This window comes from Zeus faber (assembly GCF_960531495.2).
Source record: "Zeus faber genome assembly, chromosome: 22".
NCBI classification, from domain to species: Eukaryota; Metazoa; Chordata; class Actinopteri; order Zeiformes; family Zeidae; genus Zeus; species Zeus faber.
In genome coordinates, this window is record NC_137209.1 from 3,121,672 (window position 1) to 3,148,992 (window position 27,321).

The 27,321-nt window shown below is 43.1% G+C and overlaps 1 protein-coding gene across 1 annotated transcript in view; it reads right to left on the reverse strand.

The window, feature by feature from the left end:
• Window positions 1-421: 421 nt before the first annotated feature.
• Window positions 422-27,321, reverse strand: part of zanl (zonadhesin, like) — a gene marked incomplete at both ends in the record, with an annotated part of 52,158 nt that continues 25,258 nt past the window's right edge. The window contains 29 exons of the mRNA XM_080023121.1: window positions 422-480; window positions 2,037-2,166; window positions 2,277-2,447; window positions 2,552-3,202; window positions 4,212-4,375; window positions 4,835-4,969; window positions 5,415-5,550; window positions 6,012-6,214; window positions 10,569-10,699; window positions 10,847-11,008; window positions 12,102-12,303; window positions 12,731-12,860; window positions 15,120-15,367; window positions 15,582-15,726; window positions 17,067-17,275; window positions 17,961-18,232; window positions 18,936-19,063; window positions 19,562-19,723; window positions 20,127-20,273; window positions 20,456-20,553; window positions 22,365-22,509; window positions 22,896-23,098; window positions 23,733-23,909; window positions 24,294-24,388; window positions 24,523-24,631; window positions 25,114-25,291; window positions 26,258-26,505; window positions 26,700-26,844; window positions 26,976-27,178. Of these exons, the coding sequence (XP_079879247.1) occupies window positions 422-480; window positions 2,037-2,166; window positions 2,277-2,447; window positions 2,552-3,202; window positions 4,212-4,375; window positions 4,835-4,969; window positions 5,415-5,550; window positions 6,012-6,214; window positions 10,569-10,699; window positions 10,847-11,008; window positions 12,102-12,303; window positions 12,731-12,860; window positions 15,120-15,367; window positions 15,582-15,726; window positions 17,067-17,275; window positions 17,961-18,232; window positions 18,936-19,063; window positions 19,562-19,723; window positions 20,127-20,273; window positions 20,456-20,553; window positions 22,365-22,509; window positions 22,896-23,098; window positions 23,733-23,909; window positions 24,294-24,388; window positions 24,523-24,631; window positions 25,114-25,291; window positions 26,258-26,505; window positions 26,700-26,844; window positions 26,976-27,178 (5,186 nt within the window). The remainder of the gene's footprint in view (window positions 481-2,036; window positions 2,167-2,276; window positions 2,448-2,551; window positions 3,203-4,211; window positions 4,376-4,834; window positions 4,970-5,414; window positions 5,551-6,011; window positions 6,215-10,568; window positions 10,700-10,846; window positions 11,009-12,101; window positions 12,304-12,730; window positions 12,861-15,119; window positions 15,368-15,581; window positions 15,727-17,066; window positions 17,276-17,960; window positions 18,233-18,935; window positions 19,064-19,561; window positions 19,724-20,126; window positions 20,274-20,455; window positions 20,554-22,364; window positions 22,510-22,895; window positions 23,099-23,732; window positions 23,910-24,293; window positions 24,389-24,522; window positions 24,632-25,113; window positions 25,292-26,257; window positions 26,506-26,699; window positions 26,845-26,975; window positions 27,179-27,321) is intronic.

Below are 27,321 nucleotides of genomic sequence, written 5' to 3' on the forward strand. Positions count from 1 at the left end.
GAACAAAGATGCGTCGAGTATTGCGGCCCACTGTACCCAGTCCTCCGGTTTCCGTTTTATCCACCTCACAGTTGTTCCCCTCATGGGCTTCACCACAGCGGCAGGTGTAGTTGTTGTTGGTCCCCTCTATGCAGGTGCCTCCGTTCAGGCAGGGGTTGCTCAGACAAGGACTTGCTGAAGAGGTGGAGAGATAAATAGAATAGAATAAATAAATCGATCGATCCACAATGGATCATCCGATTTTGTTTTGTATAATCATCCTCCTTCTTCTAAAAAGGTCTTCAGAGTTTGCCCCATTTAAGCACAGCGAGAAAGCTGAACAATCAAAGATGGCGAAGCTATCCTTTAAGTGGTTAACCCTGGTTCGATATGATCGTTTAACCACAAATATGTCATCATATATAGCTTTAAACATCATCGTCTAAATGATAATCGCTGCAACTGAAGCCAGCACTGCGAGGATGATGATCCACTTGGTTTCTGGAAGATGAAACAAACACAAGCACAATTTCAATCTTTGTTTTCCACCTTTCTAGCCAGGTGTTTTCATAATATGAACAGTACAGTATACCACCCTGGTAACTTTTGCACACTATGTGATGCATACTATGGTTTTGGACATGCTAAACTTGTTCACATGCTAATGGCGTACTATGCTAGCACGCCATTTTGGATTGAGTGTCAACGGTAACAACATGGCTAATGAATGCTGTGTACTTGCGCTAAAGCGTATAGTGACTAGAAACAAAAGAACAAAAAAAGAACAAATACGCACTGAATTGGCTCGCTCAATTGCTAAATTTATGAGCCTGCCCTGCCCTGCAAGCCGTTGTAACGTTTAATTCATAGGACGCACTAGTCACTTTTTAAAAGTTACTAGTACTTAGATTTTAGTAACTTGTAGTCAAAATGTATGGGGTACTAGTACTTCTTTATTATTATTAAATACTAGTATCTATCGTTACTAATAAATATTGCAACTTTATGGATTTAATGATGAATTGGTGAGTTCTGAGGCAGACTGAAGACCCCGCTCCTCAGACCACACCCAGACCCTACTTGCACTGACCTGTCCACCCCATGAGCATCTTTTATCCCTTTACTGTCTAACACTTTCATAAAACAAAAAAAGAACGATTTCTAGTACTGCTTGTTTCTAGAAAATGTTTGGCTGCTAAATGACAAAATATAATGGAACTAATTTGTCCTCCCAGTCTCAAATATGTTTCATATCTCGTGCTTTGCTAATTCAAATTTCTTTTTAAGATAAGATAAAGATACTTTATTAATCCCCAAAGGGGAATTCCAGTGTTGCAGCAGCAATGACATCCATGACAAAACACACATTATTTACAAAAACACACATTACTATATATATATATATATATATATATATATATATATATATATATATATATATATATATATATATATATATACACACACATATATATATATATATATACACACACATATATGCACCTACACACACACGTATGTACATATACATATATACAGATACACATTATATACATATGTGTATAGACATATAAAAGTACTAAACTAAATAAATAAAAAATTGAAATAATAATAATAATTGAATTGAATTGAATTGAATAAAATAGAATTTAACTTAGTGAAAGGTAGAGCTTAAAAGTGAAAGTTAGTGTTAGTAAAAATGTGGCTTGTGCATTGCCGTTCAGAGAAGGAGTTTCCTATCTTGGCACAGAGGGGAGTCATTGTAGGTGGCTATAACGGTGGCCAGGAATGACCTCCTGTAATGATCCTTATTGCAGCGGAGCTGAAGGAGCCTCTGGCTGAACTCTGTTGTCTGACCAGTCCGTTGTGTAGGGGCTGTGCGGTGTTGTCCATTATGCTGAGCAGCTTGTGCAACATCCTTCTCCCCACAACCAGCTCTAGGGGCTCCAGAGCAGTCCCCAGCACAGAGCCAGCCTTCTTTATCAGTTTGTTCAGTTTCTTGGAGTCGCTGGCTCTAATGCTGCTGCCCCAAGAGATGACTGCAAAGAAAATTGTACTAGCCACAACAGACTGGTAGAAGATATGCAACATCTTGCTGCACACATTGAACGACCTGATCTTCCTCAAGAAGTAGAGTCTGCTCTGTCCCTTCCTGTAAACAGCCTCACTGTTGCATCTCCATCCAGTCTGTTGTCCAGGTGAACGCCCAGGTACATGTAAACCTCCACTACCTCCACCTCTTCTCACAGGATGGAAATAGTGTTCGGCTTAGTCCTGGTCCTCCTGAAATCCACAACCATCTCCTTCGTCTTGGTCGCATACAAGAGGAGGTGTTTGTTTCCACACCATGCCACAAAGCGGCCCACCAGTTCCCTGTACTCAGTCTCCTGTCCACCAGTGATACACCCCACAACTGCAGTCATCTGCAAATTCCTGCAGATGACAGGACTCCAAGTTGTATTGGAATTCTGAGGAATACAGGGTGAAGAGGAAAGGTGAGAGTACAGTGCCCTGTGGCGTCATCAACAGCGGCAGCAGTAGGCAAACTGCAATGGCTCCGGGGGGTGCTCACCTGAGATGTGAGATGGGCCAATATCAGTCTCTCAAGGACTTTCATGATGTGTGATGTTAAGGCAACCGGTCTGTAGTCATTGGGGGCAGATGGAGAGTACTTCTCAGGCTTCTTAGGTATCAGAACAAGGCAGGAAGTCTTCCACAGGACTGGAACCTTCCCCTGGCTCAGGCTGAGGTTAGAGAAGTGCTGTAGAATCCCACATAGCTGGTCCGCACAGACCTTCAGGACTCTGGGCTTGATACCATCCAGACCCGCGGCCTTGTTCTGGTGCAGTCTCTCAAGCTGCCTCTTCACCTGAGGGGGACTCTTTGTTTCCTGACACAGGGGGAGTGTTGATGGGGCTGTATTGAGGTCCATGGTGGGGGTTGGTGGGTGAGGGGAGGCGCAGTGTGAATCCGTGGTCTTGATCACTGGGGAGGTGTGAGAGGGAAGCAACTGTAGGGGCAGGGAGGGTGTGCGGTCTGTGTGGCTGGGGATAGGGGAGAAGGCAGCTGAGGGTCCTGTGCTGAACCTTTTGAAGAACAAGTTCAACTGATTGGTTCTGTCAAGGCTTCCCTCATCCTGATCCCCCTTCACCTTGAAGCCTGGGATCTTTTTCATTCCTGACCCCACATCCCGAACTTTGTTTTGCTGGAGCTTGTGAGGTGTCTTGGAATGTGTGGCATCCCAAGACAGCCCCCTCATATAAGATAATTACTGAGAGACGGTGCCAGGGGTCCCGAGAGAGAGAGCACATCACCAGGGGTCCCGGTGATAAGGGAGGTGAAATGTGACCTGTGACCTATGTAGGGGAACCAAATGGTCAACATTGTATTTGTAGGGGAACCAAATGGTCAACGTTGTCTTTGGGCAAGCATAAAAGAACCCGCCTGAGTTTCATTCGACAGAGAATCCATCCGGCTCGGTTCACTCCCGGACGTCCTAGGCAAGTCTGGTCTGATGCTGTCCTTTTGTAATAAACCTATTATTTTACTCAAGTCAGCGTCAGCGGTCTCTCCTTCTTCACCAACACATCAAATTCATAAAGAAACTACACTTGCTCTCCAGCTTTTGCCAGAATGCCTCCTTGCTCTCCCTTAGTCTCACTTTCAGTTCCTTCTGCACACTCCTCAGTAATTCCCTGTCCCTATTCTCATTTGCTTACTGTGACCACCTCCTCACAATCCTTGTGGTCACAGGTTGCTGCTGCACAATGGATGCGTAGGTGGGGGTGAGAAATACCAGATTGTGATCTGATCTTCCAAGGGGGGGAGTGCAGTGGAGCTGTATACATCCCTCAAATTTTCATAAAGTAAGTTCAGCATTTAATTTTTTCTGGTAGGGCAGTTGACAAATTGTTGAAAAGTTGGAAGTGTAGGAGAGAGAGAAGTGTGGTAAAAGTCTCTAGAAATGGCTATGAATGCATTCGAGTGTTTTGTTTGTAGTCTGGCAGTGACTGGGCTGATGACGTCACACACCGCATTGGCAAAAGCTGTTGATTGGATGTACACAGCAATAATGATGGTGCATGTGAACTCCCTCGGCAGATAATATGGACGAAAACTCACAGCTAACAGTTCGATGTCTGGGCTACAGAAACACTACTTCACAGAAACATGTCCGGGATTACACCATCCATTGTTCACAAACACAGCGATCCCCCCTCCTTTCTTCTTACCGCTCCGTCTGCAATCGCTCTCAGCCCATACCGTTGCTGGGAGCTGGGAACGGTGGTGTTAGCTTCTGGAATATGTTCCTGCAGCCATGTCTCTATGTGAAACACATAATACTGCATTCCCGATATTCCCGCTGTGTCCTCGTCAGCGCTCCGAGCTTGTCCATCTTATTCGCCAGGGACCTCACATTCCCCATGACAATTGAGGGAAGAAATGGTTTGGATCTCCACCTCCTTGCTCTCTGATTGTCACCAGCCCTGCATCCCCGACGTCTTCTCTTCAACTTGTCAGGGATTCGCTCCGTGCAGCAGTGTAGCAGTGGAGAGCGCAATCAACTTGTCTTGGGGTAAACAATACCCCCACACCCACTGGCATAGCAACCCAGCACAACAAAAGTTAAAAACGCCAGGAGTAACAACTGAAATCCATTGAGCCGCACACTCTCCATATTAGCGTGAAGAAAAGCTACCGTATGCAGTGTTTTGACAGAAATGAAAGCGCAATATAAACACAAGAAAATACAAAAAACATTAGATGTTGACCGGAGCTACTACAACAGGCTGCCACTAGTGCAACGTCACTTTTTCAAGTTCTTTTTCCCTACGAGTATTGTGGCCCACCGTACCCGGTCCTTCGGTCTCTTTATCCACCTCACAGTTGTTCCCCTCGTGGGCTTCGCCACAGCGGCAGGTGTAGTTGTTGTTGGTCCCCTCTATGCAGGTACCTCCGTTCAGGCAGGGGTAGCTGAGACAAGGACTTGCTGAAGAGTAGAGAGATAAATAGAACAGAATAAATTAATCGAACGATCGATCGATCCACAATGGATGATCCGATTTCATTTTGTATAATCATCCTCCTCCTTCTAAAAGGTCTTCAGAGTTTGCCCCATTTAAGCACAGCGAGAAAGCTCAGCGATCAAAGATGGCGAAGCTATCCTTTAATTGGTTAACCGTGGTAGATATGATCGTTCAGCCACAAATATGTCATCATACTGTATATATAGCTTTAAATATAAAAATACTGGGAGGTTTTCAGCAAAAAGGTAATCCCCTTTCATATTATTTATTCATAATATTGAAATCCGTAGTCTGCAACTTTGATACATACACCGCCACCATCAGAAGCATGTGTGTGTTTGCATGAATGTGTGTGTTGTAGTGGTGTGCTGTGTGTTGTTTAAAGATTCTTCTTCTTCTTCTACACACTTTTATAACAATCCCGTTTGAAGTCATAGATGGCACAGATGTGGCCAGGCCGGCACACGTTGGGTCGGCAAACGGCACCGGTGGGAGTGCACTCGCAGGACTGGGCACAATCCTCCGTCACAAATCTCTCCTTCAGCTGATGAAAAAAAAAAACGGAAAAATTAAATTAAAAAATTAAACAGCATTCAAACATACAATCTCACCGTGCCACCGTGCCAGAGCTGATCCGCTTCTCTACAGTGAAGTAGGGATCTGTGCAAATGTATAGATGCATACAACGAATCTATGCGTAGGTCCGGCTTTTAGAGAGCAAATAAGCCCTAATAATGAGGTTTTCAAAGCAAAACATGTATTATGGTGACTTAATTGAAAGAAAAGTGTTTTTAATCACTCATCTTAATCACTTTATAAGCACATGCACGATAAAGACATATACTGTATATTAGTATTATAATGCAATACTATTTCGATAACCTGTCTTACCTGAAACTGCAGCTTCTTTTTTGATATTTGTTATTATTTATTTTGTTTCCCTCAATATCAAAAGGAGATTAATAAACAGCGATCTCATTGGTTGAATCTAGGCGTCCTACTTACTGGGTAGTATCTGTTGAGGAAGGTGCAGCCGCACTGGGTGTACGGGACACAGCTGCTCTCGCTCATGACCAAGCCGGCGGCACACTCACAGCCCTCCACATAGGAAGTGAGGTCACACTCTGACGGGGCCGACAGGTCAGCGCAGGAGGGGGGGCAGGCCGACATGCGGGATGAGTAGGTGCTATTAGCAGCACAAGACATGGCTGAGAGAGAGCAAGAGAGCGGTTTGATTTTTAAAAAACACTTTTTTTCAAAATACAAAAATTACCAAAATATTTACACATGCACAAGTAAAGAAAGCAGATATTCAAAAACAACGACATAATGAACAGACAAACAAAAAATGATTAAATCAGGATATGTGACAAACAACAAAAACAGAACATTCCAAACACAGACACCCACTAGGGCTCAGCCCTCCAGGTGAAAGCAGCTCTTCTCCTTCGACAGAGCACAGTGCTCCACCATAACACCAGATGCTGGTGAAAGCCTCTAGAAAATAAAAGTCTGCCGAGCGAAAACTTCCCTAAAAGACATAAAAAGTCTGTCCAATAAGGAAAAAAAGGAGAGTCTTGGGCATTCTAAAAAACAGTGAAAGATAGTTTCTCTGTGCACAGAAAGGACAGTTGCTAGACACACTTTCAGTTTGGATTTATTTAAATCCTTTACACACAGTTTGGACCGTAGGTGTGAATGTGAGCATGCGTGGTTGTTTGTCGCTGTATGTCAGCCCTGTGATAGACTGGCGACCTGTCCAGGGTGTACCCCGCCCCTTGCCCAATGACAGCTGGGATTGGCTCCAGCCCCCCGCGACCCCACGAGGATAAGCGGTATAGATAATGGATGGACACACAGTTTGTAAAACACCTTGCACTTTAATTCCCAAAAAACAAAACAGTTAAAATCCTTTTTGGTTAAAAAATGGCCCTGTGCAGTCTTTTTAAATAGAAGCAACAATTACAGAGGGGAAAGGGTCTTTTAAATCAGGTCGGCTAAAACCATGACAATAAGACCTGAAAAGAACACATTTATTCCCAGTCAGTTGATGCTTCCAGTTATCCAGCATGTGTTGGACGAGCTGTGCAGATTTTAGTCCAAGATGTGTAGCCAAGCCAGCAGCATTGTCTAGGTCCAGCAGCTCCACCACACACCCCAGATTGGTGACTGTGGTGGACCAAGGGGCGTCAAGCTCCCTTTCCAGCGGCCGCCCAGCTGCCTCGAGTCGGCCAAATCAGTGCCTGTACGGCGCAGATTGGTTCAACTTGCGGCAGGGAGGTCTGTCTTTCAGACCTTTGACCTGCACAGGCAGGTCGAAGTTCACCAATATGGTCTACGTAGATCCTGCAGGCTGTGGCCAAACGGCCTCCGAGCACCACGGGCTCTGTCAGCAGCCAATATAGAGATGGGGGTCCCCCACTCACTCCTTCTTAAAAAAGTTCCACACAGTAAAAAGGCCGCAGTAAAACACTGTGTAGAGGTGTGTTCTGGCCTAGGGCCAGGGAATGAGAGAGGGGAGGCAGGCAGAGGCAAAACAGCACCTGTTGGCTTGAATTTATTCACAGTTCAAACAAAATGCAGCACGTGGGCCAAAAGGGCAACTTAAATAATGGCAGGCAAATAATGAAACGTTCGTTAGATCCGCGCTTAGGTGGCTCCTGCCACGATGCGTCCGGCGGCTTGGGTAGCATGCTTGTCACGCTCGGTCTGCACCATATCCCGCAAGCACGCCGTCCTTCACTGCGGGGACAACAAACTCTATATTACTTCCTGAGTCCCTCCGTTGATTCACCCGATCCACAGCAGCTGAGTGGCCCCAGGATGGGAGCCTGCACCGTCTGTCTGCAGGGCAGCTTGATCACGCCCCCTTGGCCCGCTGCACACTGGCAGGCTGCCAAGAGTACAAACATTTAAATCCATTTAAAACAGAGTTGTGCTTAGACCCAGGTCACCGCACCTTTTAAAATTGTGCAGGCCAGGGGTCTCTTTGTACCAGGTCCTTTGGTCCAAAGAGTAGTCACTGTATGTGCTGCAGTCTGAAATGAGCACCCCTGCTGCCCAGGTGCACAAGTCACCAACGAATCCAAACACCTAGAGTGTTTGCCACAAGTAGTGATGCTGAACCCGATCGGAAGCCTTTTCCTTAGAGGTGCACCAGGCTGGACCTTAGGAAATCCATCGTAAAATGTCTGGGCTACTGTCAGATTTCTTTTGTGTTCATTTTGATATAGCTTTGTATAAAAGCCAGCTGCTTACCTGCGTAGCCTAGCAGGCTCTGAAAAAGTTGCCTCAATGTCAGGGCACAGTGAATGGATGATCTTCCTCTGTCCATTCTTATTCTCTTGACTACAGAAGTATTGAGACGGGGCATCCATGTGTGTGATGTTAATGAAGCCAGATCTAACCAGCGCCTCTTGTGCCTTGGCACCCAGTAGGCTAGGCAAAGATGACTTTTTTGCTGTGAGTGCCTCAATATGGCCCCAATTTCCTGTGGAATCTGCCAAGCACTGCAAATCCACCAACCCTATCTCCAGATCTCTCATTGATCTGGCTCTGTCACCAGAGACATTGAGAGTGTATTGTAGGCAAAGCTGTTAAATCGTAGTTCTTCCACCATCCCCCCACTGTTGTAAAGAACTAAAATCAGGCGTTGTATTTCTGTACTCTCCCCAAAAGTACTTAAAAGCATCTCTAAAATTTCTGTCATTTAAAAGAGCTGTTGAAATGCCAATAAGCACTGTTCGTTTTTACATTTTTTATAAAAACAAAAGACAGTTGCGATGTGGGGATGGGATGGGTCAGGGTGGCTGCATACCCGTTGCTCGTTGGTTGGGCTAACCAGCCACAGGTTAAAACCCCAATCCTCACTCAGGATAGGAGCCCTGTAATGACATTCTATCTGCTCCTGGCTAATTCCACCTAGCCTACTCTCTACAATAAACTGGTTTCTACAACCCATTGTCGTCTGTCACTGTGCCGGAGGGCCCTGAAACACCACTTGGGTGGCGTGGGCAGGCAAAACTGCCACAGTGGCACCTAAACAGGGACTCTCTGCCACGGGGAAGGGACACAGAAGGGCCGTCCGAAGATGCCCTGGGGCCAACAGCGGGTCAATGGGCGGCCCCAGCACCAACCCTCTGGCGGAGGACCAGGGGAGAAGCAGCTGCAGCAACCACGATGGGTTGTAGACACCAGTTTATACTAGAGAGGAGGCTAGGTGGAATTAGCCAGGAGCATATCGAACATGTCATGACAGGGCTCCTATCCTGAGTGTGCATGAGGATAGGGGTTTTTAACCCGTTGCTCGTTAGCCCAACCACCAAGCAACAGGTATGCAGCCACCCTGACCTAATCACCTAGATCCAGGTGAGGTGTGGCTGCTCAAACCATCCCATCCCCACATCACAACACTACCAGATCAGGAAAACCACCCGGCAGTGTACAACAGTCTCTAAAATGATGCTTAAGACAATAAAATCTGTCGAGTCTAGCCAGTGATAGTACTGTACATTGCCTCTACTGTGTAACCAGGTGTACCTGTGATTTTTTTAAATTTCTCCATACATCAGTTAGCTCTGAAGAAACTAAAATACATGAGTCTTTTTATAGAGGCAGAGTGGGGTTCAAGGTGATTCCTGTCCATTTTGTAATTTATTGTGCAATCTCCTCCAATAAATAAATACTCGTCAACATTGCAGTTGTTTATGGCACTACTCAAAATGTCTAAAAACAGCATTCTTCCAACCCCCTTTGTTGGTGCATAAATATTCATTAAAAATAATTGTTGTTTTTTCATATTGTGCTCTGATTTTGATCTGATCTGATCCGGCCTTCAACTATCACCTCTACTTCACAGCAGCATGGTTTAAAATGCCTTCCAAATAAAATACCTACTCCACCACTGTTACTGGACTTCTGACTTAAAAAGATCTCTTCACTCCATTCCTTCTTCCATTCAGTTTCATTATCTGTAGTGCGGTGCGTTTCTTCTACAAACATGACATCTCAGATTCTACAACTATCTCCTCACTTCATTCGCATTTCAGACTCACTTGAATGAGCGCTTCTTTTAAGGTGGAACCGTTTATTTCCCCACAGAGGTTTTCCCTCTGGTGTAGTAACTAATTAACGAAATTGTGCCAGATACGAGACTGATTGCGATCCGAATATTTTTTTTTCGCCAGGTACATTTACCTATGCTAGGAATTTGTTCTGAGGTTTGGCACATATCTCCACAGAGGAGTTAGTATTTCTTTTTAAAGCTTAACAGTCTGGGAGAAAAAATGGAGAATAAAAATAATAATAAAATACAATAAAAAGTGAAGTTAAAATAAAAATTTTGATAATATAAAATAAGACAAAAATAGTTAATATATAGTAATATCTATAAAAAACAAGTATTGTGTATTTCCCTAATTTCACAGGAGCAAGGCTAGTTTATTCTTCCTGCAATCTTGCATTGAGCTTTGAATGTCGCTATCTCAGAAGCTGTGTTTCTTTTTGTTCTGGATGGAAAATCTCCAAATTTCTGCAAACTAAAGGTTTGTCCTTTCTGCTCACCGCATCCCAACTGCTCCCTCCAGTTTGCCAGTTTGCCTCCCTCTTCCTGGCATGCCACTGCATACACATCATAGCTGGCGCAGCGCAATGTCTCATCGCCGTCCTCCGCACACAGGTCGTAAATGCAGTCACTGGCCAAGAGAAAACATAAACTCATACAAATGCAACTTCTAACTGCAATGGCAATCTTACATAACCATCATCAATCATCTCCAATGACCCACAGAGAGCTATATCACATACATGCATACATACATACACATAGTGGCACTACTCACTCCTGGTAGGTCTTGGGTGGCATTGTGGCATGACAAGCTGCGAAGGGCCCCATGGGGTCAGACAGCGCTCCACACTTCTTGGTGCTGCCGTAGTCATCAAGCTGAGACAGGGAGCAGTCTGGCGTCTCGAAGCCAGTGTCTGGGTTGGTCTCCACCTCACGCCTGTAAAAAAAAGGCGGGGAACGTTGAAGTGTGTGTGTGGGCGGTACTGAACTATTCTACTGAAGTTTAACTGCTGTTTAACATAAAGTACATGACAGCAATAGGGTTACGATGTTGTTAATTTAAAAACACTAAGGACTTGAGTTTCAGGGGTCAGCAGGACGCGGGCGGGTTGGCATGGGGATGTGGTTTGCCATGAGGGGGCCACCCGGTGGGCCCCCTGTCAGTGTTCAGGTCCTAGTGGCTTGCCCCTGGTGCTGGGTGGTTTTCAGCCTGCTGCTCATTGGCTTCTCTGTGGGCTCAGAGTGTTCTTGCAGCTGTGGGTGGCTGTGAAGCCTTTTCTGCTGCCTGGAGTCACTACGATATATTTCTGACCTCATACATCAGAACAAATTGGGACCAATCCCATGCGTTCATGGGTGGACACATGACACACACACATGCACCCACACACTGCCAGCATCTGCTTCACACACTCCCCTGAACATCCACCTGATTACGTCCTTCTCCTTTATGGTTATAGTTATCACAGGAAGAGGCCACCTGATGTAATTGCTGTTTCAATTTTCATTGACCTAGTTATGTTTTGTCAAACACATGCTGTCCTCTGACTATATTTTTATGTTAATGTTTTGTCCAGTACATGTTGTTTCTATGTTTACAGTATTTCTTTCACTTGTGGTGAACTATTGTCATTAAAAAACATGATAAGATCCTTCTCCGAAGAGGGGGATTGGAGGCGGTCATGCATATAATAGAAATGCTGTGCTTTTGTCATCCCATACAGTAGGTTATCCAAAGGACAGAGCTATTGTAAGGGGATTAATAAAGAGGTTGAGAATTTCCCTTGCAGATTAACTCTGTCTTGGATGCATGGCATACAAATACCCTGTGTTGTATTCTCAGCCTAGTGACAGCACAGGTTTAAAATAAATAAAGAAATACAGTGCAAGTCAAGAGGGGGCACAAAGTATACATTTAAAATGAAATAAAAGCACAAATAAAATATGTATCTCGCGGATGCGAAAGGTATCGCGAGTGTTGTATAAGCGCTGTATGCCATGCTGTGGGCAGCCGAGTTGATGCATCTCACCTGTGGACATGGACAGTGTAAGGCAGCGCTCTGGTGGGCTGCCCTTCTGATTGCCTGTCGCTGACCCTCCAACTGTTTCCAAACTCATTCAAGTTCCTGGTCACTGTGCCGTCCGGCTTCATGTACTCATTCCTGCTGATGCCGTCATAGTTTCCACATAAGCCCCTGATGGAGTTCTTGTATGTGGCGGGCAATACGATCTCTGATGTGGGGAAGTTGAGAGCATTTCGATGTTTTGTTGGTTTATATATATATATATATATTTATTATTAATATATATATTTTTTTTTTCTTAGAAATAGCAAGAGAGAAAAAGTTGGTACACTCTGATGCTCCTACTTTACTAGGTGTTGAGTTCCATGTTCCAGACTGCTTTAATGGAAAAGGTGGATTTTCTCCTTCCATGTGACTCATTGCAAACAGTGTTTGGGGGGGGGCTTTTCAAGTAATTCTCTACATTGCTATCTGATAATTCACACAGAGTCGATTATAATTTGTAGTGGAAAAATCAGAGTTCTGTGGGTTGTTTTTTTTATAATTCCATATTATAACATGAAGAGGCATTACACGTAAATGAAACAACATAATGAACGTCAGCGGCGGTCGCGCTCTCTTTCCTGGTCACTGACCTCCATAACTTTTTCCGTCAAAGCGCACGGTGAGGCCAAAGTCGGTGGTGAGCTGGACCTGCCTGGAGTTCATGGTGATGGTCAGACCGCCGATGGGGTTCAGAGGGGGTGCCACGCGTTCTCCGTTTACCTGGAGAACAGGGGCAACAATAGGGCGAGACGTCATAATGAGATTTAACCAAAGTCACTTTGAGAGTCAGCTCACTCCAGCGGCCATCTCGTTTAATGCAGTAAGTTTGAGGTTAAAACGACCATATATCAAAGGTATCTTCAGATTTCAGAAACTGATGGAGTGCCCCTTCTCTAGAAAAATAGCTGAAGATAAAGTACCAGAAAATACTAAAGAGTGATTTTTTTTTTTACAAGAGCAAGTAATTAGAACTACTCCTGCTATTGGAATTTTATAGATTTTTGGGGAGTATTTTACCTTGTTGGGAATTTTATTAATCTATATTTAGCAAATAGTCATTCAATATTCATAAAATTAGATCACTGCAAAGTTATCAGTTTATGCTTGAAAACTTGGTTAAATATCACCTCATCGCTACTTGTCTGACACTGGCTCAAAAAGTCAGACCGGGACTAAGTCAACATGATATTGACAGTCCGTCTTCAGGGTGAATTTCAAAGTTTTGCAAAATCTCTACAGTACAGAGAAATGAAATAAAGTTAAAAATATATTATACAAATTCAGAAACATTTACAAAAATAAGAACATTTTTGGTCAAGTGTGCAGAGTTAACTGAAGTGAAAGTGCATTGTTGTGCATGTTCATGTACATTTCTAAACATACTCGATGTAATGCTTATTACATAAATAATAATAATAATAATAATAATAATAATAATAATAAATCCTTAAAGATTCGGTGTGTAGAATTTCTGAACAGACTTAGTAGAAATGGAATATAATAGGGGTGCAACAGATCACAAAACCCACAGTTGTGATCGCGTTACGGTTTTGAGTCACGAATCTGATTATTTTTCGATTATCAAAAAAAAAAAAGCGGGGGGGACAAATATAACTTTGCTTTCCATTTATTCTATAAAACACTTAAAGCAAGGAATGTTTGACTATGGTCTTAAATGAAAACAACATCCAAGATGTCCAATGTTTGAATGAAATCTTAAAATATATAAATTATTCAATACTCAATTGTTAAATTAAAGTGCAGTATGAGGCACGCATGATACATTTTTCCTTTAAACATGGTAGTGAATGAAAAAATGATTATATAGATTAATGATTATATAGCTGAATATAATTCCACTAAGTAACCAGTATCATGTTCTTACATTTATAACAAACAAAGTTTTATGTAAATTGGTTCAGAATTAAGCAAGTTGCAGTGGATTTTGTAGAGAAGTCTGCAGCTCACAATACATCGTATTTGTTTACTAGCAAGCAGACGCATAGCAGTGACATTTGCTTCACGGTATGTCGTAAAGTAGCAGCAACATAGTGCGACGTACAGTAAAACAATCATTGCGCTTCAGAGTAAAACATAGCACACGTCTGTCTTGTCTATCTTCTTTTCACTGCAACTCTGTGTCGAGATTTATGTAAATATTACTTTAAAAAGAACAGCAGCAATAAAACTGTGTTTGACTATGATTCAATTTTGCAATTGATCCACGGTTCACATGCATGCCAAACCATGGGGGGTGTACAGATCACAGATCATCCATGTTCCATTACACCACTAGAATATAATATTCATAAGTATGTTTTAATTATGTATAATCCCATGAAAATGAAAATCGTGTTTTGGTTACCTTAGAATGAGCCATTTTTATCGACATGGGTGCGGGCACGGTTTGCGGAGGCCGCCAAATTGCACCATCATTTTTTCTTCTACGGAAGCCCAGAACAGACAAACCAAACACTGGCTCTAGAGGGGCCCTTCACGTTTTCCATGGCCACCGTCTCTTCCATGGAGGCTGCCATGTTGCACCACCATTGGGAGGAGTATTCAGTTGGTTGCGATCTGTAACCTCTAGGCTAGATGGCCCAAAATTCTACACACACACTTTGAACATCTGTGTCACTAAATTTGCAAGTGCTTTAACACTGCTTTTATTTCAAACTCTTCCTTGAGTAATAATAAATTCATGAATTAGTTAATTAATTTGAAAGCCTTCCCCTTGTCATTAGGTACATTGAGTATGCAAACGTACTTCATACTCTTTCCAGCTGTGTACATCACAAATACATTGTAGTCATAAAAAATAAATTAAACTTAGTAAACAGAAAATGAGTCTTTTTGAAAAAACAACCATGTCAAAAAACAGCAGAGGTGAAATTTACAGGTTGGGAAAGTAAAACAGACAAATAAAAGTTGGAGAACAAAAAACAATACAAAAAAATAAAAAACAACGCGTCAACTCACCAGCACGGTCTTCCGTTGCAGGAAGCGCACATTGACGCCATAAACGTCGACATACATCTCATCCAGGAAGGACACCCTCCGGTTCCCGCCACGCCTGATGTTCTTCCCACGGACCAGCAGGGGAGGCAGGGGGTCTGGCAGGGCGTGGCCCTGGGTCAGGACATACGTGTACGGGCCCTGGAAGTGGTGAGTGAAACCATCGAACGTGCGGTAGTGGGGGTCACCAGAGACCCTGCACTTGTCGAATCCTAGCAAAGGGGATGGGAGGGTAGGTAGCAGAGGATTATGTGACCCATGAGTATGAACATGGACACACTTAGGATGCCATGAATCTAAACAACAGATTTTTATTTTGCATTTGATATAGATTGACTGGTTTTCAAAATTCTGCGTTCAACATTATTCACCTCCACCACCTCTAATGCAGTTTTCAGCTATAAAGACAAGGAAGTTTGGACTGACTGGTGGGTTTGCAGTAGATGTCTCCATATTTGTCCAGAGCACACACAGAGTTGGAATTGCAGGCGTGGTCCTTGCAGGTGATTTTCCCACCAAGGTTACAGGTACATTGGTCCGCACACTTATCAGTCAACCAGGAGTCTCCTACCTGGAACCCACACACACACACAGTGTCAGTTCCAGTACAACTTCACAGCAGGTATCATCTGATAACGATAACTACTGTTTAAATTAATTGTTGGTATACTTTATTAATCCCTCTGGTGGAAATGAGTTCTCTGCATTTACCCATTCTAGTCTCTGACTTATCGAGGAGCCCGGGAAGCGGTTATGGGTTGGGGCTTTGTGGAGTCCGACTTAAACAAGTTGTTCAATAAGTCAAGCCTATACTGGCATGCCACATTAAACAGTCATTTCAACCTCCTTCCATCAGGGAGTCAATTCAGGGTACAAAAACTCCAATGCATCAGAAGCAGAAATTCCTTCATTCCTAACGCCATTAATCCGTTGCACATCTGTTGTTGCACTTGAACATAATGTTGGCTGAGTGTATGTGAAGTTTGTTTTGTATTGTGTGAGAGAAAAATGCAGATGTCTAATTCTTTGAATGATGTTTTACGTGTTCTATATGGTACAATAGCCTTTTTTGTATGTTACGTAGCTTTTAAAAGACATTGCCTTGGGGTTTTAATGAGTCTCTCAGAGTTTATATGAAGAGAATGTTCTTTACAATAATGCCTACTGTAGTATAAAGACCAGATCACATTCCATCTTCACTCAACCTTGTTTGAAGATAAGGATAACCCCAGGGGGCTTGACAGAGCATTGTGGTTTTGTTTATGGCACAGTAAGATTGTTTCTGTGACTGGAGTTTGACTTTTAAATCAATGTATGAGGGTAACACCCAGGGATATGATTGAGGGGCCATAATCTTGTAAATGGCACCTGACCAATGACGCAACCTTTTATCGGTATAAAGCCCTCTTCGTCAGAACCAGGAGCAGACTGATCAGAACACTGCTTTGAAGCATGATTATATCATTATCTTTATTCTGCAGAATAAATATCTTTAATATTCTCAGTTTTGTTTTTCTGTAGCGCAGATTAACCTTACCAAACACGCAGGGAGAATTTCTCCAACAATCGTATGGCTGTTAGATTAAGTGTTTTTTGTGCCATTTTAACTTTTGTAAAGCTGCTTGCAAGGCAAAAATCCATTCTGGAACAACAAAATGATGGAATTGAATTTTCTTGCTTATGGACACTTCAGCATACTACCAGGAGGAGCTGAGGATCAAACCAGCAATCTTCCGAATATTAGACGGCCCGCTCTACCTCCTGAGTCTACCTCCTGTGCTACCTTATCGCTAACAGATGAAAGAAGGTATTTAGCCCTAAAGAACAATTTACTTTGACTTTACTTTGATCACAGAACCGCATGGTGCATTACAAGAACTTGCAGAAATTGCTGATCGCTTCTCCACTCACGTCATGGTACTCGGCGTCTACATCACTGCAGCCACACTTGGCCAGGGCCACGCATTTCCTGTCACTGAGCACGAAACCGGCGTCACACTGGCAGCCCTCCACGCAGGCAGTGGGCGGCAGGTGGCAGAAGATGGGGAACAGGTCGGAGCAGGTGGGCGGGCAGGGGGCAGTGCAGTTCGAATAGTGGCTGTTAGAAGGGCAGGGCAGGGCTGGATGGAAGGAAGGAAGGACGGTTGGAAGGAGGGAAGTAGGAGTAAGTGTGTGTCCCCTACAAAACATGTGAAACCTACATGATACCACATGTGAAATGCATATGACAAAATGTCGTGTTGAGAAATGTGCTGCTCTGCGGCAGATTTTCACTGTGCTTAAACGGAGTCTACGTTTAAACCTTGTAAAAACATGTTTAATCTCTGGCAAGTGGGAACCTCACAATATAGTCACACCTGTCTTCAACTTTACAACTTCCTGTTTGTAGTCTCTAGATTTGCAGAAGAGCAAAAGAGACAAACACTGAAAATTTTTATCTTATCTTAATATATAAACATTGTCTTACAATAATATTGTGAGCTTTCTGTTTTTGAAAAGGAGTTTTAACATGTTTTTTTAAGGATAAAGTACAGGGAGAAGCTACTGCAAAGCAATAGGTTTCAAAATCGTTCAGCGAGGTTGCACAGTTATCGTAAATAATGGGAACAAGCCAAGGCCTGAGTAGAAAAATGGCATACATATACTCTCTCCTATTTGGAATGACTGCATATTAAAATAATATAGTGAAGCCTAGATAGCTTAATTTACTGTATCTATCAACATTTATTACCTCAAAGTTATCACCTGTAATTTCCTTTGATTTAATTTAGATTGAAATTAGCTTTTATATTTGGCTGGACTTACGGCAAAAGGTGTTGTTCCTCCAGCTAATGGTGACTCCAGAGCTCTGACAGGCCTGGGCATACGCCTCCACATTATCACAAAGTGTTGACTGCATGCCATTGTACTCGCACATGTCGTAGATGCAGTTGCCAAGGAAGGCCTCCGAGGGCAATATAGAGTGGCAGGGCTTGAAGAGGTCCGAGAGAATGACAGAGGCGCATTGGGCCTCGTACTGTGTCTCCTCCTCGGCTGTGCAGTTCGGGTGGATGTCTGGACGCCTGTCCGGTTGACAACTGCAGTACAAATATTGGATTGTTTTGGTTGGAGTTACAGCAAAATTTTGCTCAAAACTAGCTACTTGTAACCCCCAGGAGTTTTTGGATTGGTGCTTGGAATCATGGTTTTCTAATCCTCCTCATGGGATCCCCAAAATGTGTCTTCAACTTGGGGCCCCCTCTCTGAAAACACTAGCAATTTCAAACATATACAAAATGATGTGATGTTTTCAAATTATGTAATGAATAAATAAATAAAACCAGCATTTCTGAATTTATTAGTTACATAGACCCTATTTTAACTGATAAACACATGCCTTTCTGGCATGTATATTTATGAATCAAATATGCTTTTTTTATGTCCTCCTCTCATGGAGGGGGTTAAGTGACATGACATCATAATAGCAGATGCTAATACATTTATATGCATTTTTTAATGCATATGAATGCAAGCCTCACATTCACTCATTCACACACAGTCCGCATGCAAGGAGACGACCAGCTCGTCGGGAGGGCTTATTCCTCATCCAACTCTAGTGAACACATTAATTCGGCGTGTCAGCTATGCACGTAGATCGGTTTCACTCGTTTTCCAGCAACCTTCTGAAAGTTCAAGAGAATACATTTGTGTATGGAAAAAGGCAAAGATATAGAATCCATGTTCTTGTCTGCAATTGAAGCAGTAGACAGATCTATAATGGCAGTAAGGTATCCCACTGACCCTGGATCATTGTCTCCTTCTGATTTCCAGCTGTTGCCCAGCTCGATCATATCCTTAGCTGGCTTCTTGTTGGGCATTAGGTTATCGTCAGAGGAGTTGTGGTTGTAGTTCCCACACATACCGCAAACCTGGAGCAAAGAGTAGACCAGAAGGGGGTTGTTACATCTTGGCTAATCAACTATCTATATCATCAAAAAGGGGAGGAAAATTAAAGTACAACCAGCTACAACCAGCAAACAAGGTCGATACAATTTTTAAATAAAATCTTACAGTTTACATTTCACTGCATATATGTATGGAAGTATGTATATGTATGTGACAAATAAAAAATCTTGAATCTTGAATCTTGAATCTTTACGGCAAAGCTTTATCACTCAAATCACCACTTTGTGAGTCTTCCGTCAAGGCAAAGGTTGAGGTCTTTACCTCGGTCTTCAGATCTTTAAATATGAGCTTCTTAAATATCTTTGCGCCACAAAGAACAGCTAAGAACACCAACTGGTTACTACACCTGAAGCGCCCTCGGAAAATATAAAGTCACGGATTTTTCAGGGGCTATTCGACCTTGTTACATGTCAACGATTTACACTTAAAACTCAGACCAGAAACTTTTGGATTGCAGGTACCTTGTTGAAGTATTCCCCAGGAATCGTGATCTCCAGATGGTGAACTCCATCAAATTTGACCTGAAGTCCCAAGTCTGTGTCCAGCAGACTGTAGACGCCGCTGGTCAACACCCTGGCTCCACTGACAATAGACAGTGGGGTTCGTACACGACGTCCGTTCAGCTAAAGAACAGCGACGGCAGAGGTGATGAGAATTACAGAGGTTGGAATAAAAGTTGGAGAAAGTGGAGAGCATACAGTATACTGTAAGTGAATTATCTCAGTCTCATAAGACGGTCTCGAAAATAAAGACAGACAAAAAAAATTTATTACAGCCTGACGTTGTTTTTTTAAGTTAATTATTTCATTTCAAAGAAATCCCACTGAGCAATTTTTTTTAGGAGATTGTCAAATCCATGTTTTCTCACCGCCAACGAAATAACAAATCCTAGGCCGGTCAAACAAATAGAAACAATCTATTGGTAATTTGCAAATTTGGATGTCTTTATTCTCTTTTAAGCATAGTTACAGTAGTCTGACCCTCATCTAGATCCATCTGTCTATCTATCTATTTCTTCCCACTCACCAATACTCTGCGGCTCTTCTGCAGGGTGACAACCACGTCATTGGGCAGGTAGATGGTGACTGAGTGGACGTAGGAGGCCTCGGGCTGACCACGCTCCTCATTTTTAGCCACTATCCTGAAGGGTGTCACCTTTGTGGTGTTACACACCTGGCAGATGTGGAAGAGTGGAAGAAGGTACACAAGAAACATCAGAATGGGATAAAAAAAAAAAATCTGTCACACTAGCATTTCAGTTTCAGTACTGCCGAAAAGAAACAGCCAAAAGATTGCATTGTTGAAAATGGGTGGATGGGTGGATGGATAGGGAAAACGTAAAGCTCATTCCATACCTCCACTAAAGTGTAAGTGCACGTGCCCATGTAGGTGTGCATGATGCCGTCGAAGGTGTAGTAGTGAGGGTCCCCAGCCACGTGGCAAACTCCCTTACCTTACAGTGAAGAGTGGAGAAGGAAAAAAAGACATACGTTCCAAAAACAGGTGAATCAATATGTAAATATAAAGACAATGAAAATATATAAGGAAAAGATAAACTACATTCTATGCAATACTTAAAGCATACATGCAACTGTAAATGCATATATGTAACTGCCGTTATTTTCACCTGCTTTTCCATATGCAGCGATTAACAGCAGATTTTTTTTCTAGTTTCAAGAGACCTTATCTCAATTTATTTTCAAACCTGTGAGGGGGCTGCACTCACTCCCTCATACATTGGGTGAGCAGCCGTGTGCTTAAGTTTAATATTTCCATAAGTTTATCAGATAATGTTATTTGATTTTTTATTTTTTTTTGTTATAGTCTCTAGTTTCTTAATTTCCTAATCATTGTTTCCTCTGAGGTCCACAACCTGGCTGAGACGAGAACGAGGCCATATGAACGCCTCATACTAAGGATAAAACGAGGGGGGGGGGCAGAGGGTTGCTCTTTCGTTGTTCCTTTATTTTATTTTTCCCACCAGGCAATACTCTGATTAGCTCTAGCCTGTTGTTGTATACACCGCGTTCCAAATTATTATGCAAATTGGATTTAAGTGTCATAAACATTACATTTTTTGTTTTTCAATGAAACTCATGAATGGTATTGTGTCTCAGGGCTCTTTGGATCACCTCCAGAGGCTTGCAGTTGTGCATAAACCTACTCTTGGGCCACCCCTAACCAATGCTCACAAGCAGAAACGGTTGCAGTGGGCCCAGAAATACATGACGACTAATTTTCATTAAATTTTTTTTAATTAACAGTCTTGTTTACTGATGAATGCCATGCAACCCTGGATGGTCCAGATGGATGGAGTAGTGGATGGTTGGTGGATGGCCACCATGTCCCAACAAGGCTGCGACGTCAGCAAGGAGGTGGCGGAGTCATGTTTTGGGCCGGAATCATGGGGAGAGAGCCTTAGGCCCCTTTAGGGTCCCTGAAGGTGTGAAAAGGACCTCGGCAAAGTATATAAAGTTTCTGACTGACCACTTTCTTCCATGGTACAAAAAGAAGAACTGTGCCTTCCGTAGCAAAATCATCTCATGCATGACAATGTCATGCTGCAAAGAATACCTCTGTGTCATTGGCTGCTATGGGCATAAAAGGAGAGAAACTCATGGTGTGGCCCCCATCCTCCCCTGACCTCAACCCTATTGAGAACCTTTGGAGCATCCTCAAACAAAAGATCTATGAGGGTGGAAGGCAGTTCGCATCAAAGCAGCAGCTCTGGGAGGCTATTCTGACATCCTGCAAAGAAATTCAAGCAGAAACTCTCCAAAAACTCACAAGTTCAATGGATGCAAGAATTGTGAAGGTGATATCAAAGAAGGGCTCCTATGTTAACATGTCACTTGGCCTGTTAAGATGTTTTTGACTGAAATAGCTTTTGATTTCAGTAAATATGCTAATGCTGCAAATTCAGCAAATGACCATTTTCAGTTCTTTACAACCTATAAAATGTTTTGAAACTCTGTTGTGCTTAATAATTTGGAACAGTGCATTTTGAGTTTTTTATTTTTGAAAAAAATACTGTTATCATTGGGAGGTTTGTTCAATAACATTCGAATTATACCCTAATGTTTGATGACTTGAAAATTATATTGACTGTCATTTGCATCAACTATTTAGGAAAATCTGAGAAAATATCATTTGCATAATAATTTGGAACGCGGTGTAGTTGCTGTAAATGACAAATGAAGTAACTTGTGGGCACCCATGTGTGTATTACCTAGATGGTTAAGCCCTTGGCTATGGCTTATTTACCTGTGGAGTGGCAGTCCAGGACCCCTTCCACCACTTTGCACTCCTGCTTGGGGCTGCACTGCCAGGGCTCGCAGGTCACATTGTTAAGCCCATTACATTTACAGCGCTCAGAGCAGTCCATCTCTGTGAACCATCTGTCTCCAGCCTTAGGGACACACACACACACACACACACACACACACACACACAAGGCACTCAAGATGTATTGTGCAAACAAGTTAAGAAGCTACAGCCCATCTGTCTCTGACTAAACCGACAACGATGACTGATGGTTTGAAATTGTAGAGGAAACTTTATCCGAAAGACTTGAAGGAAGTCACACATGAAATTAAGATAAAGTTGTTGTCACTGCTATGAATCTCAGCTGAATTCTTTGACTGATTTTTTTTTTTTTTTAAATATAAGGAGATATATGATATTTTAAATACATAAAGATTTTATCACAATATGATATCACCTACCCAAGTAAACACGCACACACACACACGCACACACACACACACACACGCACACACTCACTCACTCACTTACGGGCCTGTAGTTGCCATCTTCATCACTGCACCCACACTGGCTTGGTGACACACACTTGTCACCTGAGAGAATGAGTCCTGGATCGCAGATGCAGCCCTCTACGCAGGGGAAATTGCAGGATTCACCTGAGGGGTTCTGACAGGTGGGCTGGGAGCACGCTGTGCCGCAAGGGTCGTAATGGCTGCCCCTCAGGCACTTCAGAGCTGAGGGATGGCGAGCAGACGAGGGTTAGATGTTGTTCAAAGGTGAAATCTGTCATTGGTCTTGTACAAAGTGACTATGTATATATAATGTATGTATGTAAGGAATGTATTATGTATATAATAATGTAAATATTAGTCAAATCTCCTTTTCAAAAGCTTAAAGCTCACATTATAGTCAGGCAGTCTTTATATGTTGTATCGGGGGAAAAAGGCAAACTGTGTCATTGAAAAGGTATTTCAAAGTTACGCTCTCTTTTACACTTCTGCAAATAGGCTCTTTTGGATACATCCGTACTAACTTAGGGGGCTGAAACAGGAAGTAGAAACAGGAAATATAGTAAATAAAATGTCATATAACTGTATTCAAAACATGTTGAATAAATGCAATAAGACACATGTGACCATAATGCAAATTTTGTTTTTCAAGCCTTAAACATTTGCGCGATAGGACTGCCTTCAACCACAGTGAGAGGCTTTAGCTGAGTTGTATGTTTCTCAAAAGAAAAGTGTCCAGTGAGATTTCTGATGACTCCCATGGGGGAGCAATGGCAATAAATTGTCACGTGATTTTGAAGTTTGAGGAAGATGGTTGTGAAAAGGTGGGAAATATGTCAAATTATCACCACAGACTTACGACAGAAGGTGTTGTTCCTCCATGTGATGGGCACCCCTGCAGCAGCGCACAAATCGGCGTAGCTCTCTACCGCCTGGCACAGAGCTACCGCCCCCCCACCTGTGGCACACATATCGTACACACAGTTCTCGAAGTAGGGGCCTGGGGGCACGACAGCGTGACATGGCTTGAATATGCCTGAGAACGAGAGGATGGGAGGCAACTGGTGATTAAAATGAATGTGAAATGAACTCCAAAGTTAAAACAGAGGCTCGCAGAAAAGCCTGATAGTAATGGTTTAAATTCATGTTCACAGTTCGAAACAAACATATGACACAGAAGCAGTAAGTACACAAGAATATGAAACCTGAGAGAATAACACACAGAAATGGATTTGTTCATTTTAATCTTTTACAAGTTTTCATTGATTTTACAAGGGCAGCTCCAGTGCCTCAACAAAGAAATTAGCATGTTAAATTAATGTACCTCCCTAAGTTGGTAACAGCTTGAAATGGATATGAAAATCACTGTCATGCGTTCACTTGTCCTTGTGTTGTGTACACGTGCGCTTCCCGGCCGTACCATTGGCATCCGTGATCATCCCACAGCTGGTGGGCTTCTTAGTTTCTTCCTCGACATCCTTGTCACAGTCCTCCTGTCCTCCGCCGTTGGTACAACTAATAAGGAAATGGTTAATAGGAAGATGAATAAAAAAAAGAATAAAGTAGCGATTAGGTTTTAGCTAAGTATCGACAAATCTCTTGAGTGAAAGAAGGACTGCCGGTGAGGGCGGGTGGTTCACGTCACTCACTCAGGCCTCTCGTCGAGATCCTGCCAGCTGTCCCCCAGCTCATTGGAACTGGAGGCAGGCATTCCATCTGGTTTGATGTTATCGTCCTTCGGGTTGCCATTAAAGTTTCCTGTGCAGTACAAAGAGACAGGTCAGGTACTTCTGCCAAATTATCATTTATGTATCCCTTGTTAGTATAGTACAATACACATGCGTTCACTTTGGGGAGTCAGTGGAATGTCATATTAGGGCTAAAATGACTGTTCCCCGAAGGGAAGGAAGGAGGTCAGCATGACGCCCCTTCAGGGGGAATCATGTCCAAGCGATGAAACCAAGCATATGTGCTCAGGCCAAATTGGCCGCTTCACAAATATTACCCACATACACTCCTTCACACAATGTTGCCCATGACATTACCATTCCTTGCACACATGGCATACCCTTGCCATGTGTGCCTGTAGCCCTTCAGGGAACAAACATCCTTTGCTGTGCAGTTTAGAGACAAATGTTGCAGTTGAATTGTCAATGTAATGAATGAATTAAAATACATTTTTTCAAACCACAGTTAAAGCTACAGTAATCTGTTTTGGAGCACAAGGCCAGCTTCCTTACCGCACATGCCACAGAGCAGGCCATTGTAGGAGGTGGGTAGAGTGACGTCGGTGTGGTGGTTGCCATCGAAACGAACCCTCAAGCCAAAGGTTGTCTCCAAGACAAAAAACTTTCCACTGAGGTAGATCTTAATTTCATCGGTCAGGTTCAGTGGTGGTACTGCCATGGTTCCGTTTACCTTAGTTTGTTGAAATTTTAGCAGTTAAAACCAAGACATTGAGCACCGAATAATTGGAGTCGATCATCTAATATATCATTTATTTAATCTATTACAGTTTATTCTCTATAAGGCCCTGTAGCCACGCCAGAAATTAGCCTTGCAAGATTTCTTCATGCGTTTCTGTGAAGAAGGCACTACCAGTGCTAAAGCTACATAGTTGGCTAGCAAACTAGCTAGCTCAACAACCACAAATGGTAAAACACAGATCACAGAACATAATTAGAAGCTCTACTCCTGCCTCACAATAATAATGGTAGTATCTAGTGCCTACAAGGGCCACTTTACACCACAAAGTCACATAGTGAGGCAAGCTGAGTCTTGTGACTCAGATTCGAGAAGCCGCAATATACACGGCAGTGTCCTCTCATGATCCAGAGGATCCACCCCAACTCTCATGTATTTTGATGGTGGGAGAAAACTCGAGCACCCTGCAGAAACCTATACAAACACGACGAGAACATGCAAACTCCTGCGATGGCTGGGGTTCGGACCCAGGACCCTCTTACTGTGAGGCAGCAGTGCTAACCACTGAGCCACTGTGACGCAAACTAAGCAACTGAAACCACCGGACAGTTGGAGGATGAAAGAAACAGATGCCCACCTTGCACCTCAAATATACCTCTCTTTAAGCCTTAATGTTCTCTTTATGGAACAATGGCTTTCAAAATCAGCCAAGACACCCAATTATGAGAAGCAAACTTAGATATTCTTTTTGCATTGAATCCATTGAGTTGAGAGCTTTTCTGGAGTCATCATCTAGCAACCATTTGCATTAGCATCGCCATTGGGAACGGCTTCAACACCCAACCATCATGGTTGCTGATTGTGTTGAGCTCACAAAGAATTTACGACAACATTACTCTGATACAAAAAGAGAATACAGTTATATCAAATGCAGTTGTATCAAATAAATGTGCCTCGTACTTGCACTTTGCGTCCCTTTCCGAGGACGACAGTCATCCCGAGCACATCAATCACCACAGCCTTGACATAGGAAACTTTTCTGTTGCTCCCCCTGTGCTCATTCTGGGTGACCACGGTGAAGTATGGCAAGTTGCCGCTTTCATTACAGGGCTTGGTCAGTGTGTAGGAGCAGGAGCCCATGTAGTGGTGGGTCTTCTTGTCAAAGGAGGTGTAATGTGGGTCCCCTGATACTGAGCAGATGCCTGTTCCTGGAAGAGAAAACAGAATTAAGTTGATCTGTAATGCTTTTATTTAACAGTGAATGGCCCTGTAATCTTGTATAGTCATCTCTCAGCTTTTAGCAGATTTCGCAGATTTTAACAAATGTTCGGAATTTTGAACTTGGTGGTACAACATAGTGCACTGTATCAAATAATAACATAGTGTGTGCATTATCCCATACCTAGAGGGTGGCAGCCATATTCTCCGCTTTGTAACTGACAGCTCTTAGTTGCGGGGTCACAGCTGGTGTTGTGGCACGGGATGATGCCTCCTACCTGACAGACACACCTCTCCTTGCAGCCTTTCATGAACCAGTTGTCACCCACCTAACATCCAAGGGCACAAAAAGGCACACAACACACACTTCAAAATCCATAACTTCTCTAGAACTATATGCAACTATATGTAAAAGTGAAGTGTGATGGATTTCATCAGTGGGACCTGGGAGAAAACTCACTGGGTGGTAGGATCCAGATGGGTCCACACAGCCACAGTCCTTGAGCGGTACACACTTGTCATCACTGAGTATGAAGCCCAGGTCACACTGGCAGCCTTCAACACACATGTCCTCACAGCCTGGCGGACCATGAACTCCCAGACACGTCTCGGGGCAGGCGCTCACACACAGCGAGTAGGAGCTGTTAAGTTGGCAGGGTAGAGCTGGAGGGTGGAGAGAAAGAAGGAGGGATGAAAGGATGGCTGAATGGGTTTTGGAAACTCATGGCCTTTTTCTTTACGTCATCTGTTTATAGTCTGTTCTTAAAACTAACAGCCTGGAATAACAAGGCCAAACCTTTGCCACT